Source organism: Micrasema longulum, unplaced genomic scaffold, assembly GCF_059751315.1.
Source record: "Micrasema longulum isolate JH-2025_06_02 unplaced genomic scaffold, ASM5975131v1 h1tg000215l, whole genome shotgun sequence".
Classification (NCBI taxonomy): Eukaryota; Metazoa; Arthropoda; class Insecta; order Trichoptera; family Brachycentridae; genus Micrasema; species Micrasema longulum.
Window position 1 is genome coordinate 991,878 of NW_028277420.1, and position 13,595 is coordinate 1,005,472.

General features: G+C 34.7%; 1 protein-coding gene across 25 annotated transcripts in view; it reads right to left on the reverse strand.

Annotated features, from left to right (window-relative positions):
- Window positions 1-13,595, reverse strand: part of GluClalpha (glycine receptor alpha 1) — an 85,511-nt gene that overhangs the window by 17,369 nt on the left and 54,547 nt on the right. For 9 of the 25 annotated variants that reach the window (XM_088243516.1, XM_088243515.1, XM_088243525.1 and 6 more), the window contains exon 4: window positions 3,527-3,597. In XM_088243516.1, coding sequence (XP_088099642.1) covers window positions 3,527-3,597 — 71 coding nt within the window. Of the gene's footprint in view, window positions 1-3,526; window positions 3,598-5,238; window positions 5,307-7,451; window positions 7,520-13,595 lie in introns of all 25 variants that reach the window. The other 16 variants (XM_088243527.1, XM_088243519.1, XM_088243520.1 and 13 more) reach the window with 3 other exon arrangements.

Genomic DNA, 13,595 nt, shown 5'->3' on the forward strand with positions numbered 1-13,595 from the left:
TAATGCAACACTCGTATCTTGGATAATTTTTGTACAGCGAGGTGTATAGTTAAAAAATAAATAAATTATAAACACAATAATCGTTTCCTTTTCGAAAGTATAAAATAAAATTAATCGAGAAATTATAAGTGAAAAAAGAAATAAATTAAAGAAATAAAAGTCATTCCAAAAAGCGTCAAGGCAATACTCATGCAGAACACAAAGCAGGCGACAACATTTACTCAACTTGTAGAGAACAGAAACCACATGAAGAATGTTCTCCAAGTTGGCTGTGGACTGACTGAGTTTGGACTACCCTACCCTGGCCTTACGCATTCCTAATTATTGTGATGCAGCGACTTCATTATTTCGTACTGTAAAAGGGCTGGTGAAATTCAGTAAAAAAATTGTAAACATGCAGATTCCTTTCTTTAGTGAATTTTCCTAACCATACATTGATACTTTGTTTTTAGCAATTATCGTTATCAAGAATAAACTGTTCAATGGAATAACCTCAATGTAAAATTATTTTTATTTGTAAAATATTTTGTTTTATCTTATGTAATTAGCTTTATTTAAGTTTTTTTACGTATGTATATTCAAGGTACAATAAAGTAAGTAATATTGAATTTATTAAACAATTAGGTAAAGGAGATTATAATTTCATTTTCTTGCGTTTTTTAAAATAAAATATAAACAAACCTGCCGCGCATCAAATATAATATATAATATTCGGAACGAAGCGAGAGCAAGGTAGCCAATGTTTCGAATATAAAAGCTGTGGCAAATTTAATACGAAAATTGATCATGTCATTCGTTGTTGTGTATTAATTATTTGGTATTATGATTTTATTGAATTTACAATCGAGACATAATTATAAACGAGTTTATATTAACAATTTTGACATGATCAGCTTTTTGAAACTGCAATGGTTTTTCGGAAGCAATATGAATTGATTACCGATCGTTTGAGTTCACCTAATTTGTTCCGTATTGTTTTTACTAAACTGTTTGAACTATACGAAGTGCGAAAAAGCAGATGGTGGAAGAACCCATATGCCAGTTTATCAAAACTCCATTGCAGTTTTGAGTAATAATATTACTTATAAGAGAAAAGAGTTAGTAAGTGACACGTTACCCACATCATGCTTGGAATATCTCGATGAGGGAGATTTTGTCTTACATCTTCGACAGATTGTAACCATCAGTCCACCAAAGTACAAAGAAAATACAAAAACAATTACCTCGTGATGGAAGACTGGGTGACGGTAGCGGGCAACACCCGGCCTAACTCACACGAGTGCTTTGGGTAGGGGTATGTAGGCAGGGGAGGTTGCCGTGTCGCCGTCGGTAAGTTAGGATAGGTTATGTCAGCGTTTATTCGGTAAGAAGCATTCGCTGTACAATGATCTGATTTCAATTAAACGGAAGAGTTGTTTTTTGTCTTCGACGTGTGAGCAAAAGTTAAGTCACGCGAAGGAAAGCGACATAATACATACAAAGTGACCGAAACAGATGGGACTGTAGACATGGACAGAACCTAATCTAACTTACTAATGGTGCGGGAGAGGAGGGTTCGACAGATTGGGATTTTGTAGGATTGTAACAACTTTGGTAAAGTTACTATTTGTTTGGACGGGGGTTGCGGCTGTCGGATATGTCTGAAGAAGGCGGGTGAGGGTCGGTTTAGCCGGGGCGGGTCTGGTTAGATACGACAATAGTATAGACAATAGAGAAAGCGCAGGCACAGGCCATCCACAGGGAACATTGACTCCGCGCGGCGGAAGTAGAATCATCTTATCCTCGTTCGCGAACAGAGAAAGAAACTTCTATCAGAGGTCATAGATCAAAATTTCCACTTCACATGTCTAAAATATACACACATCGATCGGTGGCCATTACACTCGGTGATCAACAATAGTAATGTCTCCACCATCAGTTAAGGTCGAGATTCACGGCGTGATGTTTTTGTTGTCAATCGGTGACCTCGGATGGAATTTCTTCGACAAATGATAATACAAGACATGGACTAAGCAGTACAAATTCCGCCATTATTTTACATGTAAATTTGTAAATATTATTATTGATGAAAACGGACGACGAACAGATTGGATGAATGACACTAAAATGAGCGATCATGATGATGTACTGGGGTTTGATGCGGAACAAAGGGTGAATAGTAACAAAAAATAAAGCCATTTAACGAATTGAAATAGGATGATGCCTAGGAAATACGATTGAGAATACGAAAAAGAATTTTGGGCCAATATAAACATTTTCAAAAAAAGTACGGTTCCCGTCTCATAGGGGGGGTATAACACCTAAATCTTAATTTAGAAAGGGCCTAAAGTGCTGTGTTGATCTTAATACCTAAGTAAATTTGGAGATAATAAAAATTAGTGAGTAAGAGGACGCTAGAAAATAAAGAACTTTAATTCTAAAGAATTTGTTGTCGAGGGTGAGTAGTGCATTTGCGGAAGCGGACGTAAAATATTGGAAATTATTGATTATCGTGTTGATCCGAGGAATGAAGTAGGAGTTCCTCGGGTGCCGTCTGCCGTCAGCCGTCTGGTGGCGTGTGGTTCCAGGAATAATAAAAATGACATTTAGTTCCATAAGCTGACGCGCACGCGCTCTGCAGCATTGCGACACAGAGGTCTGCTTTATCGACAGATGGAAATGAAAACAAAGATGGCGTGCGTAGAACGGTTTTGAATGCACACATAAATATTTTTTAGCATAAAAACATATAATTATTTTGTATTTATTACATCGTTTTCCGGAAGCGACAAGAATCACACTTAAAATAATAAATTTTAGCTATACTGTATTACTAAATCAGCTCGATAACAGTCTTTTTTAAACTGGTAGAAGCTCAAAATAATGTGGGCAAATTACCAAATAATTATTTTAGTATTGTTTAATAACTTTAGTAAATCAAAACAAAAATTCAAATATTTTAACGTACTATCTATCTTTTACAATAAGCATTAATTATTAATTTTACATCTGTCGTATTGATTTCCATCTTTCGATTTAAAAAAAGAAAAGTTTTGTCAATAAGTCAAAGATAATAAAGACAGCCCTATGTAGTAACATCAATATTTCGAAAAAGTTAAAAGTATCGCAATTTTACAATATCAGACATCCAATACAACGCTGTGTCGTTAGTAAGTTAGTAGTTATGTAAAACAAAACAGAATCACGAACAGAGACACAGTTAGGAGAACTTGGACCCTACCCCTGGCTGAGTGGAACCTGCCGACCCTCGGTTAAGCGGGAACCCGATGTACCGATGACACTCACTCACTTTGAAATATCTTCAAACATCCCAGACAATTTTTCTGAATATCTGTTTACACCGCTCCATCGATCCAGCGATTCTCCTCTAGAGAGATACAACTATGGATTATCTTTCTTTAATTTTGTTTCCCCTTTCAAAGTGATTGAGTGTCACGGGAAGACGGTCATGCAACATCGTGTGTATGAGTTCAGCGAGGCTCCACAGGCCGGGGTGGAGTGCGTTCAGTGATCATGTCTCACTCACCATTTTATAATCGTCAATTTTGCTGATGGATCGCAGAAAGAAGTTGACACGAACAACCGTCGGGCCGTCGCCTTTTAAAATAAAATAAATGAACGTTTAATGTTGGATGCGAATATGAAAGTCTATGAACTGCTTAGAAAAATATACATTCCTGAAAAAAAATATCACCCGTTAAATGTTAAGAAAATAAATTTCCTTCCATAATGGTGAATTCGAACCTCGCTTAAGGGTTAAAGGGTAGAATTGTTGTGTACGTGTAAAGTATAGTAAATACATAGATAATATCTTAAAACAATTTTAAATGCATACATTACTTTCAAATAATCGTTGTCCCATATAGATTTGTATAGTCGTGCTGAGGGATTTCGTGTCAAAGTGAAACGAGTATTGTTTAGCAAGGGAAATATTACCTTCAGAGCTTTTCGAGTAAAATTGAAGTAGATGTGCACTTGACGTGTGTTTTATTAAAAAAACACTCGATAATAATGTTGATGAAACTACCCTGAATGAGAATAAACCTAAAACAGTACATGACAAAGGAGGTGATGATGATGTAAAGGAAGGTCTCAACCAGCATGCACAGATACAACATGGAACCAGTCGACAACTCACGGCGGCAGCCGAGCGGTTATTCGTAGGGAATAACGGTCAATATAATGATGTCTAAACAACCTTTACGGCTACATACCCACCGTGATTGTACTCACGCATTAGAGAAATAAAAGAACAGCCAATCAAGTAACAAAGCGACTTAGAGAAACGATGACGAAACATTACGTTTCGTCTCTTTTAACAGTGCGTACATTGGATAAAACACAAAATTCACGTTTCATTACCGAACTACGATAGAATAAACAAATTTAGAAAGAAAGTAAAGTAAACACGTAAAGCACACCCAGCGGCAGATCATTGTCAACTGGTCGCGGCAGCTGCAGCCGCAGAACCCTGCCGGAGCGCGCTTCTCCGCGGGCAAAGCAGCGCGCGGCCGTTCCCGGGGCGGGGGACGCGCGCGGCTCTGCCCGCGGCATGAACACGATGAAGGAAACCAAGACATTGTATCTGAGAACGTTTTACGAATTCTGACCAATTCAAAAGTTCTACGATAGTTACCAACTAGACATCTTTTTAAGACCAATAATAAAATCACATGTAACCAAAACAAACAATATGAAATTCTAGTAAATACTGGAAGTCTAACTATCGAAATCAAACAAAACGGAAAACGATAAATCGAATGAATTGTCCTGATAAGTGTTTCTGGTCGGAGTGTTGTGTCGGGTGTCGGGGAGGCCCGGAGGTTGCGGCGTGCTCGGAACATTCCAAACCCGAGCGGCGACCGGCGTCTCCGCAGGGGAGGCTGATTCGGAAGCTAACGGAGTGCTGTTTCCGCGATGTTCGGGAGGATACTTTTGTGATGTCATTGCCGCCAAAAATATTTCCCTGCTAGGTCTCGTCGATAGGTACCGATTGTACTATTCTAATCAAACTCTTAGGTATGGAAACTGAAATTAATAATGAGCCCGCCTCGGCGGGAAATGATCCTGCTAGACCTAGAGATTCTAATCTAGTTAGAAGCTTTAAGCTGAATGGCAAAACAAATTTATTTAAAGAGCGTTAAATATTTTTGGCAGCGTATTCAGTCAAAGAAACAAAACATAAACTTCTTTTGGTATTTCGAGGGTTTGAGCGCATTTCGTGCCGTAGAAACTTACCATTGTGACGTCATCGATCTTTGAGATACTTCTCACAAATATGTTGACCCGGACAATGGCGGGTCCATCTAGCGAGGTATCGGAAAACAAACAAAGTATTTATTTCATGCCCCAACAGGTACTCCACAAGGATCCACACTCTGCCCTTCATAACATACCGTATGATATTTTATCTCATTTTATTTAACTGAGAATTTTTTCAAGTAAAAATATATTTAACTGAAAATTGAGTGTGGTTTTCACTGATAACCCAAATGAGGGAAAATATTGTATGTGAAATTGATCCATTACGTTTGTATCATTCAAATGTTATAATTATCCATAAAGCAATGCAATAATTTAGAATTTCTTAAACAATAAACTTACAAAATAAAATTAAAGCAATCTATACACAAAGCAGTATTAAATATACATCTGTAAGCAGTTATCGCTGCATCCCTTGCGATATTATTTAAAAAATACCTATGGCTCGCAAGATAGGGGTATTACTGTAATAATATTGAATTTGAAATAAAGGCGTGAGCCTCCACACGTATGTATTACGAAAATAGTAGGTATTACATCAAGGGACTTACCCAGGTGAAAAGGCAACCTCTTCCGCGGAGCAACCGATGAGAGATACAGAAAAGGGGAACTTACCTAAATGTCATCACCTCCCGATTCTGAAAACAACCAATTCTAGGCAAAACAAAGTCATCACTCCTCCGACCGCACGGAAGAGTATTTTTGTTGCAAAACCTCAAAATCAAATTCATTTACACAAAAAAACAAGGAAGTTAACCACAAACTTGAATTGCACACTGTAACATTTTAACTATAAAAATATCTATAAAAAAATATTTAGCGACAAGTCTTCTATTGGGCAGTCATTTTACCAAACCAAATCAACTAATTTATTATAATAATATAAGTATGTGCCATGGCAGATGAAAGGGAGGCAAAAGTTCGACCAGCGGGTCTACAGGAGGACTTGGGAAAGGAAGTCCTTCGTCAGAACTCAGAACACACCCTTCAGGCACTTCAGCGGAAACAGAGGAAATATTTTAAGGTACTAAAAAAATTGTAAAACATTTCCAAATAAAAATATAAGAATGGTAGGTATAGTTTGATGAAGGCATGCAGTTGTTTTTACTTTCCATTTTCAAGAAATTTTAATTCCCGATTTTTCTAAAATTGGCGATAATAGCGGTTCGATCATTTGAATAATTTAGCTGAACAATGCCGGCCGGTATCCATCGTATAACTCTAGTAACGGGCGGCGTGTCGGGCTGATGTATGAAATACGAGTATGTAGGTCAAAGGTACCGAATACGAGCCGAGTCGATTTTACGTTTAATGTGGTAAAGAAGTGACAATAAAATGATTTCATTGAGTTGAATTAAACTTTATTGTTTTATATTGAGATGTTGATTTTCTTTTTTGGAATCTTAGTATGGGTAGTCGTGATTTTTTTTACACGTTAGTTCAAATAAAGAGTTAAACGAATGATACCATTACCACGTTCAGATGAGCATTTGTAATCGGATTGATGCCTTTGTTAGTTCATTACAGAAACTGTAAGATTCGCCAAATCGCATGATTCGGGACCAATCATATCGATACGATGGTTATTTTGAAAAGTTTCAAGTGATGATTTGAATGACTCTAAGAAGGGAATGAGAGTAGCGGTATCTAAGATTTAGATATCACAGCGATAGACGCCTACATTTAATTGTATAATAAAATAAATTATTACAGCATACGAATTCAAAAAATAAAATACAAATGAAAATTAAACACACTCACAAAAAATATTAAAATCTTTGCTCGAATCAACTGCTTTTTTGTTGTAGGTGAAGATAATAAAAATTGTGTGACATTTTGTTTGATTTAAGGTCTCGAAAAAGTAGAAAAGAAAACCTTATTGTACTTGCAACAGCGGGGTAGATTCGCTCGCAACTTGAACGTGAGCTGAAAACTACATAAAAATTAATACTAAAATTGCTTTTGACTTTGGTCAGTCACGAATGAAAGAGTTTTACAGTGAATACAAATTATTGTAGATATTAAAACTGTGCTGAGCGTGCTGAAGTAGTTTCTAGGATTGTGTCATAAATCTTTCCTTGTACGATAAGGTTCCCCCTCTTGCAAAAACTCGTGAAAACCTAAACAAATGAGCAGTCATGACGTGTTGTGTTGAAGTTGGCTCTAATTTGTGTCCTGTCGGAACTTACCATTTTGATGTCGCTAATGGTGACGATGCTTCTCACAAACAGGTTAATTCGAACCACGGCGGGACCATCTGGAGATGAGCGAGACAACAGTATGGCACACAAAACACGGACATACACATGGACACATCCAAAGTGGATAGATTCTTCCAGGTGTAAAGCTTGAATCTTCCGATTTATGTAATTTGCGACGTGTTGGATCCCTCACACTCTCACTTGGAAGGAGTTCAGTTGCATCTAGATAAGACGACAGACTGCGGAGGCTTTGGTCAAGTTCCTTGCGAAACCGAGCCGAGGATGGAAATGATCAATTGATCACTGACCAGCTCGCAGACATTTCGCGGCGTTCTTCTACCAAGAAATATTTATTGAACTGTTTAAAATTTACGAAAACGTGGATTGGATCCAAAGTTGCATGCTTTGAAAATATTCTATGATTACTAAATGAGGAAATTCAATGGTGCTTTTAATATTTTTTATTTGTCAATAGACTATTAAACTAAGCCAATTTTTTTTTAATGTATCATATTATCAGCGCTATGATTTTTTAAAGTTAAAGACATCTATCACAACTGTATTATCATTGGTTGATTTGGAAGAACTAGTAATGTCATGCAAAGTAGTTCGTTTTTATTAAAATCAATTTTTTTTTATTTTATATTTTCAAGAAACTTCGTCGTACGATTTCATGCTCTAATTTTTACCGCGTGTGAGATTTTTTTATGTATTCCTCATTGACAGAATATCTTTCTCGTGACAATTTGAATTCGCATTCAATCCGAAGAACAATTCAGAACAAAGATTGAAGAAATATCAAATTGCCATTGGACTTACATAATTTTTAGCAATTTTAATTGTTAAAAATTGAATAATACACGTAGATGGTGTCCTTTATGAACTTAGTAAGCCAAGTAAGAATGGGTAAAGATACAACATAACAAAATACTGTAATTGATTTCAATGAATTTAGTTTACGAGATTTTTCGTTTGATATCGATACAGTACCTACATTTCCACCGTGGATATGTCCAATAATCATGCAAATTCATAAAAAGTAGGTTAGTTATTCAGAACATTATCGGGTACACGTAAATTCATTTTTGTACCTCCATTACTTCGGATATCTGATCGGGGGATCTTACACGTGTCATATAAAAACAGCGTAAAAACACCACGCCGATAATAATTCATTAAACACAAATTTACATTTATTAATTCGTAAAATTATTGCTTTTTTTTATACATTTAAACAAAGGTACAATTTTCAAGATATGAGATAAAATATCAAAATTAACGTGGGTAGTCATTTATAAGAGTGAAAATGTTGTGTGAAAACAAAATGTATGTGGTTTATGTTTTTCCTGCATTTATGTTCATCGTCATCATCACTATTCCCTTTCCGCACCTAATGGTACATAGGGTACTGCATTGGTACACCAATTCAGGTACAACGCTTCAGGGTCCGAGGACTTTGAAATATTCCAGTGTAACCTTTTAAAATATATGCTTCATGGCAACCATGTCGGGAATCGAACCCGAGACCTCTTGCGTGGTAAGCTAATGCGTTACCCCTATACTGCAGGCGCACGTTTACGTTTACAGACACAATGAGGGTAACACGGAAGTGTACTTCGGGGAAGCGGTTCAAATGAACAGATTTGTATATTATAGTTCCAGCGTAACCTTTATGGTTGCTTTGAAGCCATCCAAACCGGGTGATATAATATGTATGAACGATTAGTTCAGTTGGACTATTTTCACTCGATAAACACGCTTGATTTATTTATAATGCAAAACGAAGAATAATCTATTGGCAGTTAAACTCACGTACTGCCAGCAATGCACGCTAAAATAAAATTATATTGGTACAGCTGCCCTGAATTACGCCAACCTTTTATCACTAATAATTTATTAAAATATAGTTCGTTAAATGAGCAGATTAAAACTTTATTATAGGTACTATTTTTATTTTAAGCGATCAGCTTAAGGTAGAGTGGCGTGAAAAATGCTAAAATGTGATATTTTGATGGGATATTTAAAGTACCTACTTCTAGTAGCCCTAGCCAAATTAAAACAATACGTCGTCAAAGTTTAAATTTTCTTCGAAGGTTCCAATATCTTATGCTTAAATGAATTCTTTATTTTTTTACAATAAATTTATCTTACATTTTCAGTATATGTAAAATAGTTTAACGTCATTATTACTTCCGGCGTTTAATTTTTCATTTAAATTTCAATAGTTATAATTTATCATTAATATAAGATTATGTTTGTTAATATTTTGATTATTTTGTTGTAATTTTTCTAGTTATTAAGTTCTATCTTCCTTCTAATTTTACTGTAAGTTTCTCTTTTCTGTTAAATAGGCACTATCAGGTTTTGGTGTTTTTTTCTGTTAGTGCCCATTTCAATTTATGTTGAAATTTTTGATGGTTTACATATGTGTTTATTATTACAATTGATATTTTGATGTTATTCTTGTACTTATATTTTTGTTGTCTATTGTTTGTATCTATATTGTTATTCCTTTCTGTTTAATTTTTTCTTTTGTTTATTAATGTAACTTGTTTTTAGCCGATGTTATCAAGTTTTGGTAGAAGGCCCTAATAAAGGAAAAAAATATCTTTTGTCTTTTTTTTTATCTTGTAAGTTATGTTCTGCGTGAGTTAAAAAATTGCCATTGTATGCGTTAGTAGTCAGGAACCATTTTGACGAAATTTATTTTCGTTTTCTCAAAGCTGACATGCTTGAATCTATTACATTTTAACGAAAGTTAGATGCTGGCTTTTGTTGACTCTTCCAAACCAAATCTAGCCCATTTGTTGCGATTACGCGTTGTGACCAGCTCTTAAAGCAGCTTATTCCAACCATTAACAACCCCTATTGCTCAGGAAATGCTTCCGTGGGTTTAGGTTGAATCTGATTTTCTCCAGCCTGAGACTGTAGCCTCGCAAAGAGTGTCTCGTTTTATATTATTTACTTTAGGTGATTATTAAACAACATTATGATTTAATGACATCATTTTAAAATATAGTTTTTTTCATGTTTTCGGTCGGAAATAATGTTAAACAGGAATATTAGCTTTTGGTGTATTGCTTGATTTTCAAATTGAAAGTAGTTTACAAACATACTAGCAGGCAACGGATAAATTTTATTTAGCAGATATTTGGACAATGATCCTTGTTGTTTTGCCATATTTAAACTATTAACATTTATTGTAAAACATATTTAAATTTACATTTATCCAATTATCGAAACATTCTTATCAATTGCATATTTAGTTATGTAATTTATTGTTTTTAATTATAATCCACGAAATCGATAAACACGATTTAGTGTTATTGAATTAAAAGGTTGAAATTTTACAATTTGACAATAAAACGGTGTTTAATTATAAATTAGAGCAAAATAATATGAATAATACTAAAATTTTATGATTTTTTCTACATGTTTTGACATTTTAATTTTGCTTTATTTCAATGAATTTGATTGAAGTAATAAGAGAGAAATTTAAACTATTTCTTCCTCATACACATTGTTTCCGTAGGACTGAGAGAGACGGTACTGTACCGAATGATTTAGGCCGACGGACAATTTCACCCTAAGCTTTAGACGACAAATTTTATCAAACGAAAATGAGTTAGATTTACTTAAAGGATAGAGGTCAAATTTCTAACCGCCAACTTAGTCGTTCGTTCAACATTGCACGGACCATGAAATAACATAGGGTGGATTTATCAATAATTATTTTTTTAATTATTTCATTTGTCAATAGGTAGGTAAACACACGAAACAGTACACCATGAGGCCGACTAATCTCAACTCGCTAAAATAGCACAACTTGTGTTTTTTACATGAAAACAAAATGGACTGATTTTTATTTTACAATGCATTTTTACGACGAATATACATTTTATTAGCCTATAAAATAGTTTATTGTGATAATTTTCTTAATTTTTAACTTCAAAACAGCAAAAAGTGGACTCCCGTGTTTTATTATCCAAGTTACAGATTTTAATTGCACCTATTTTAAGACCCTGATTTCAATCTCATCACGAGCTGCGAAAATTGATAGCTTTGTGTATTCAGCGTGCCTCGATTATTTATTACATTAGGGCGAGGTGATCAGTCTTACGCCTTAGGCGCCAGTCCGGAGACATGTAAATATTGCAGTGTAGTTTTAAACAAATAATCTACATTCGCCTTGTCAGGAATCGAGCCAGAGTTTCAAGCAAGATTGGCTTATGGCAACTTATCCCTACTCGATTTCCTTATTCAGAGTTTTTACGGGTCTCCAGGGTTCTGGTTTTATTTCACAAACAGAATTGTATTCTGTATCCGCTTGGATACAGAACAAAGCATATCAAAGACATTTATAGTATGAATTAATTCGAAAAAACAAATAAAGTTTTTTATTTGATCAATGGAAAGCCCATAAAAGCACACACTGTAGACAGTTTAACACAAATGTTATGTAACCAATTTTACGCTGTATAATATTGGATTATATTTTTCCATACAAAAATATAAACGTGATTAAAATGAACCCGTATACTATATTTCTAGTCTTTACACGGTTCACGTACCTCGGTGAGTATATTATTGAATTTAATCTAAAGTAAAAGGGTGCTAAAAGCATTACCAGGGGGTGACTTGGCAGAAGTTTGGGGTTAAGAAACTGTACGATATAATATACAATTTTACGTTAAGGTGACACTAACAAACGCCACATTTTTTGGGCCTTATATTCTAGTTATATTGAACAGGTATTTTTTGCTTTAAAATTAATTTCTCTAGTATTTGGGTGAAGTGACAATCAATATTGGAGACATCAATTTTAATTGAAATTAAAATTAAAGTTAAAACCCTTCCTTTTTAACCACTTAATATTTATTTAATTACTCACCGGTTTCGGAGGTACTACCTGCTTACTTATGACGGTATAATTTAAAACTAATCAGGGTATTAAAACCTACCTGCCTAAATAATAGCGTAATTTGAAACCGTCTCTAAATCTTGCAAAAATAGATTTCAATTATACTACTTGACACCGCGAACTTAGCATTCTCCATTGAGTTGGTGAAGCATAATTAGAAATCTCACTTTTTTTTTTTTTTTTTTCGCAAATATCTCAGTAACGAAGGATCGGTGGAGATTACTAAGTTGGCTTTTAATAGCCTTAAATATACCTTGGTAAGGGAGCACGTTGTGGCTCCTAAATTAACCGGCAATTATAAAAATAATAAGTGGTTTAAATATTGTGTTTTTATTTAATAATTATATGAAAAAGATTACCGACAAAGTAAGTATTTTAAATATTAAATTGAATAATCTATAATTTAAACTTTGTTACGTCATTGATTTCTCGTTTCAGTTTCATAAAGTTTTGTATTACATTATATTAGACATTATTGTTTTGATATGTTTCTGAATTTTTCAGTAATAATAATTTATATTTAAATTTATTTCAACAGAAAGGGAAAACATTTTTGAGACGGGAATATGGAAGTCTGGGCGTTTACAGGGCTTAAGACCTGTCATTGGCTGGTTTAAGTGGCCACTTTACACACTGCGTAACATTCACCATTCTGCCCATGTTTAAACATCCACATTTCCTTAACTCTTCCATATGTTGACTCCAGCCAGTCTGCAAGCATTTGGACATACTCAAACATTGTTGAATTAACTACCTGGTAAAAGAAGAGGTACAAAAATTGGAAAATTGTTTTCAGGCGTTGCCTAGTAGGTGATTTGGTTCAGCCGGATGAATCTCACCCACGTGATGAAGGTTTTAGCTCTTTTACTTCACAAAAGTCAACAGATGGAAGAGTTTAGGAAATGTGGATGTTCAAACATGGGCTGAATGGTGAATGTTACACAGTGTGTAAAGTGGCCACTTAAACCAGCCAATGACAGGTCATAAGCTCTGTAAATGCATAGACTTCCATATTCACGTCTCAAAAAGGTTTTCCCTCTCTGTTGAAATAAATTTAAATATGAATACCCTAGGGAGGAAATCTAGCCAGTCTGCAAGCATTTGGACATACTCAAACATTTTTGAATAATAATTTACATATCTTATTTCATAATAACGCGCTCGTATTTATTTTATGCATTAAAATTTATAATCATTTGATATTTATGTTA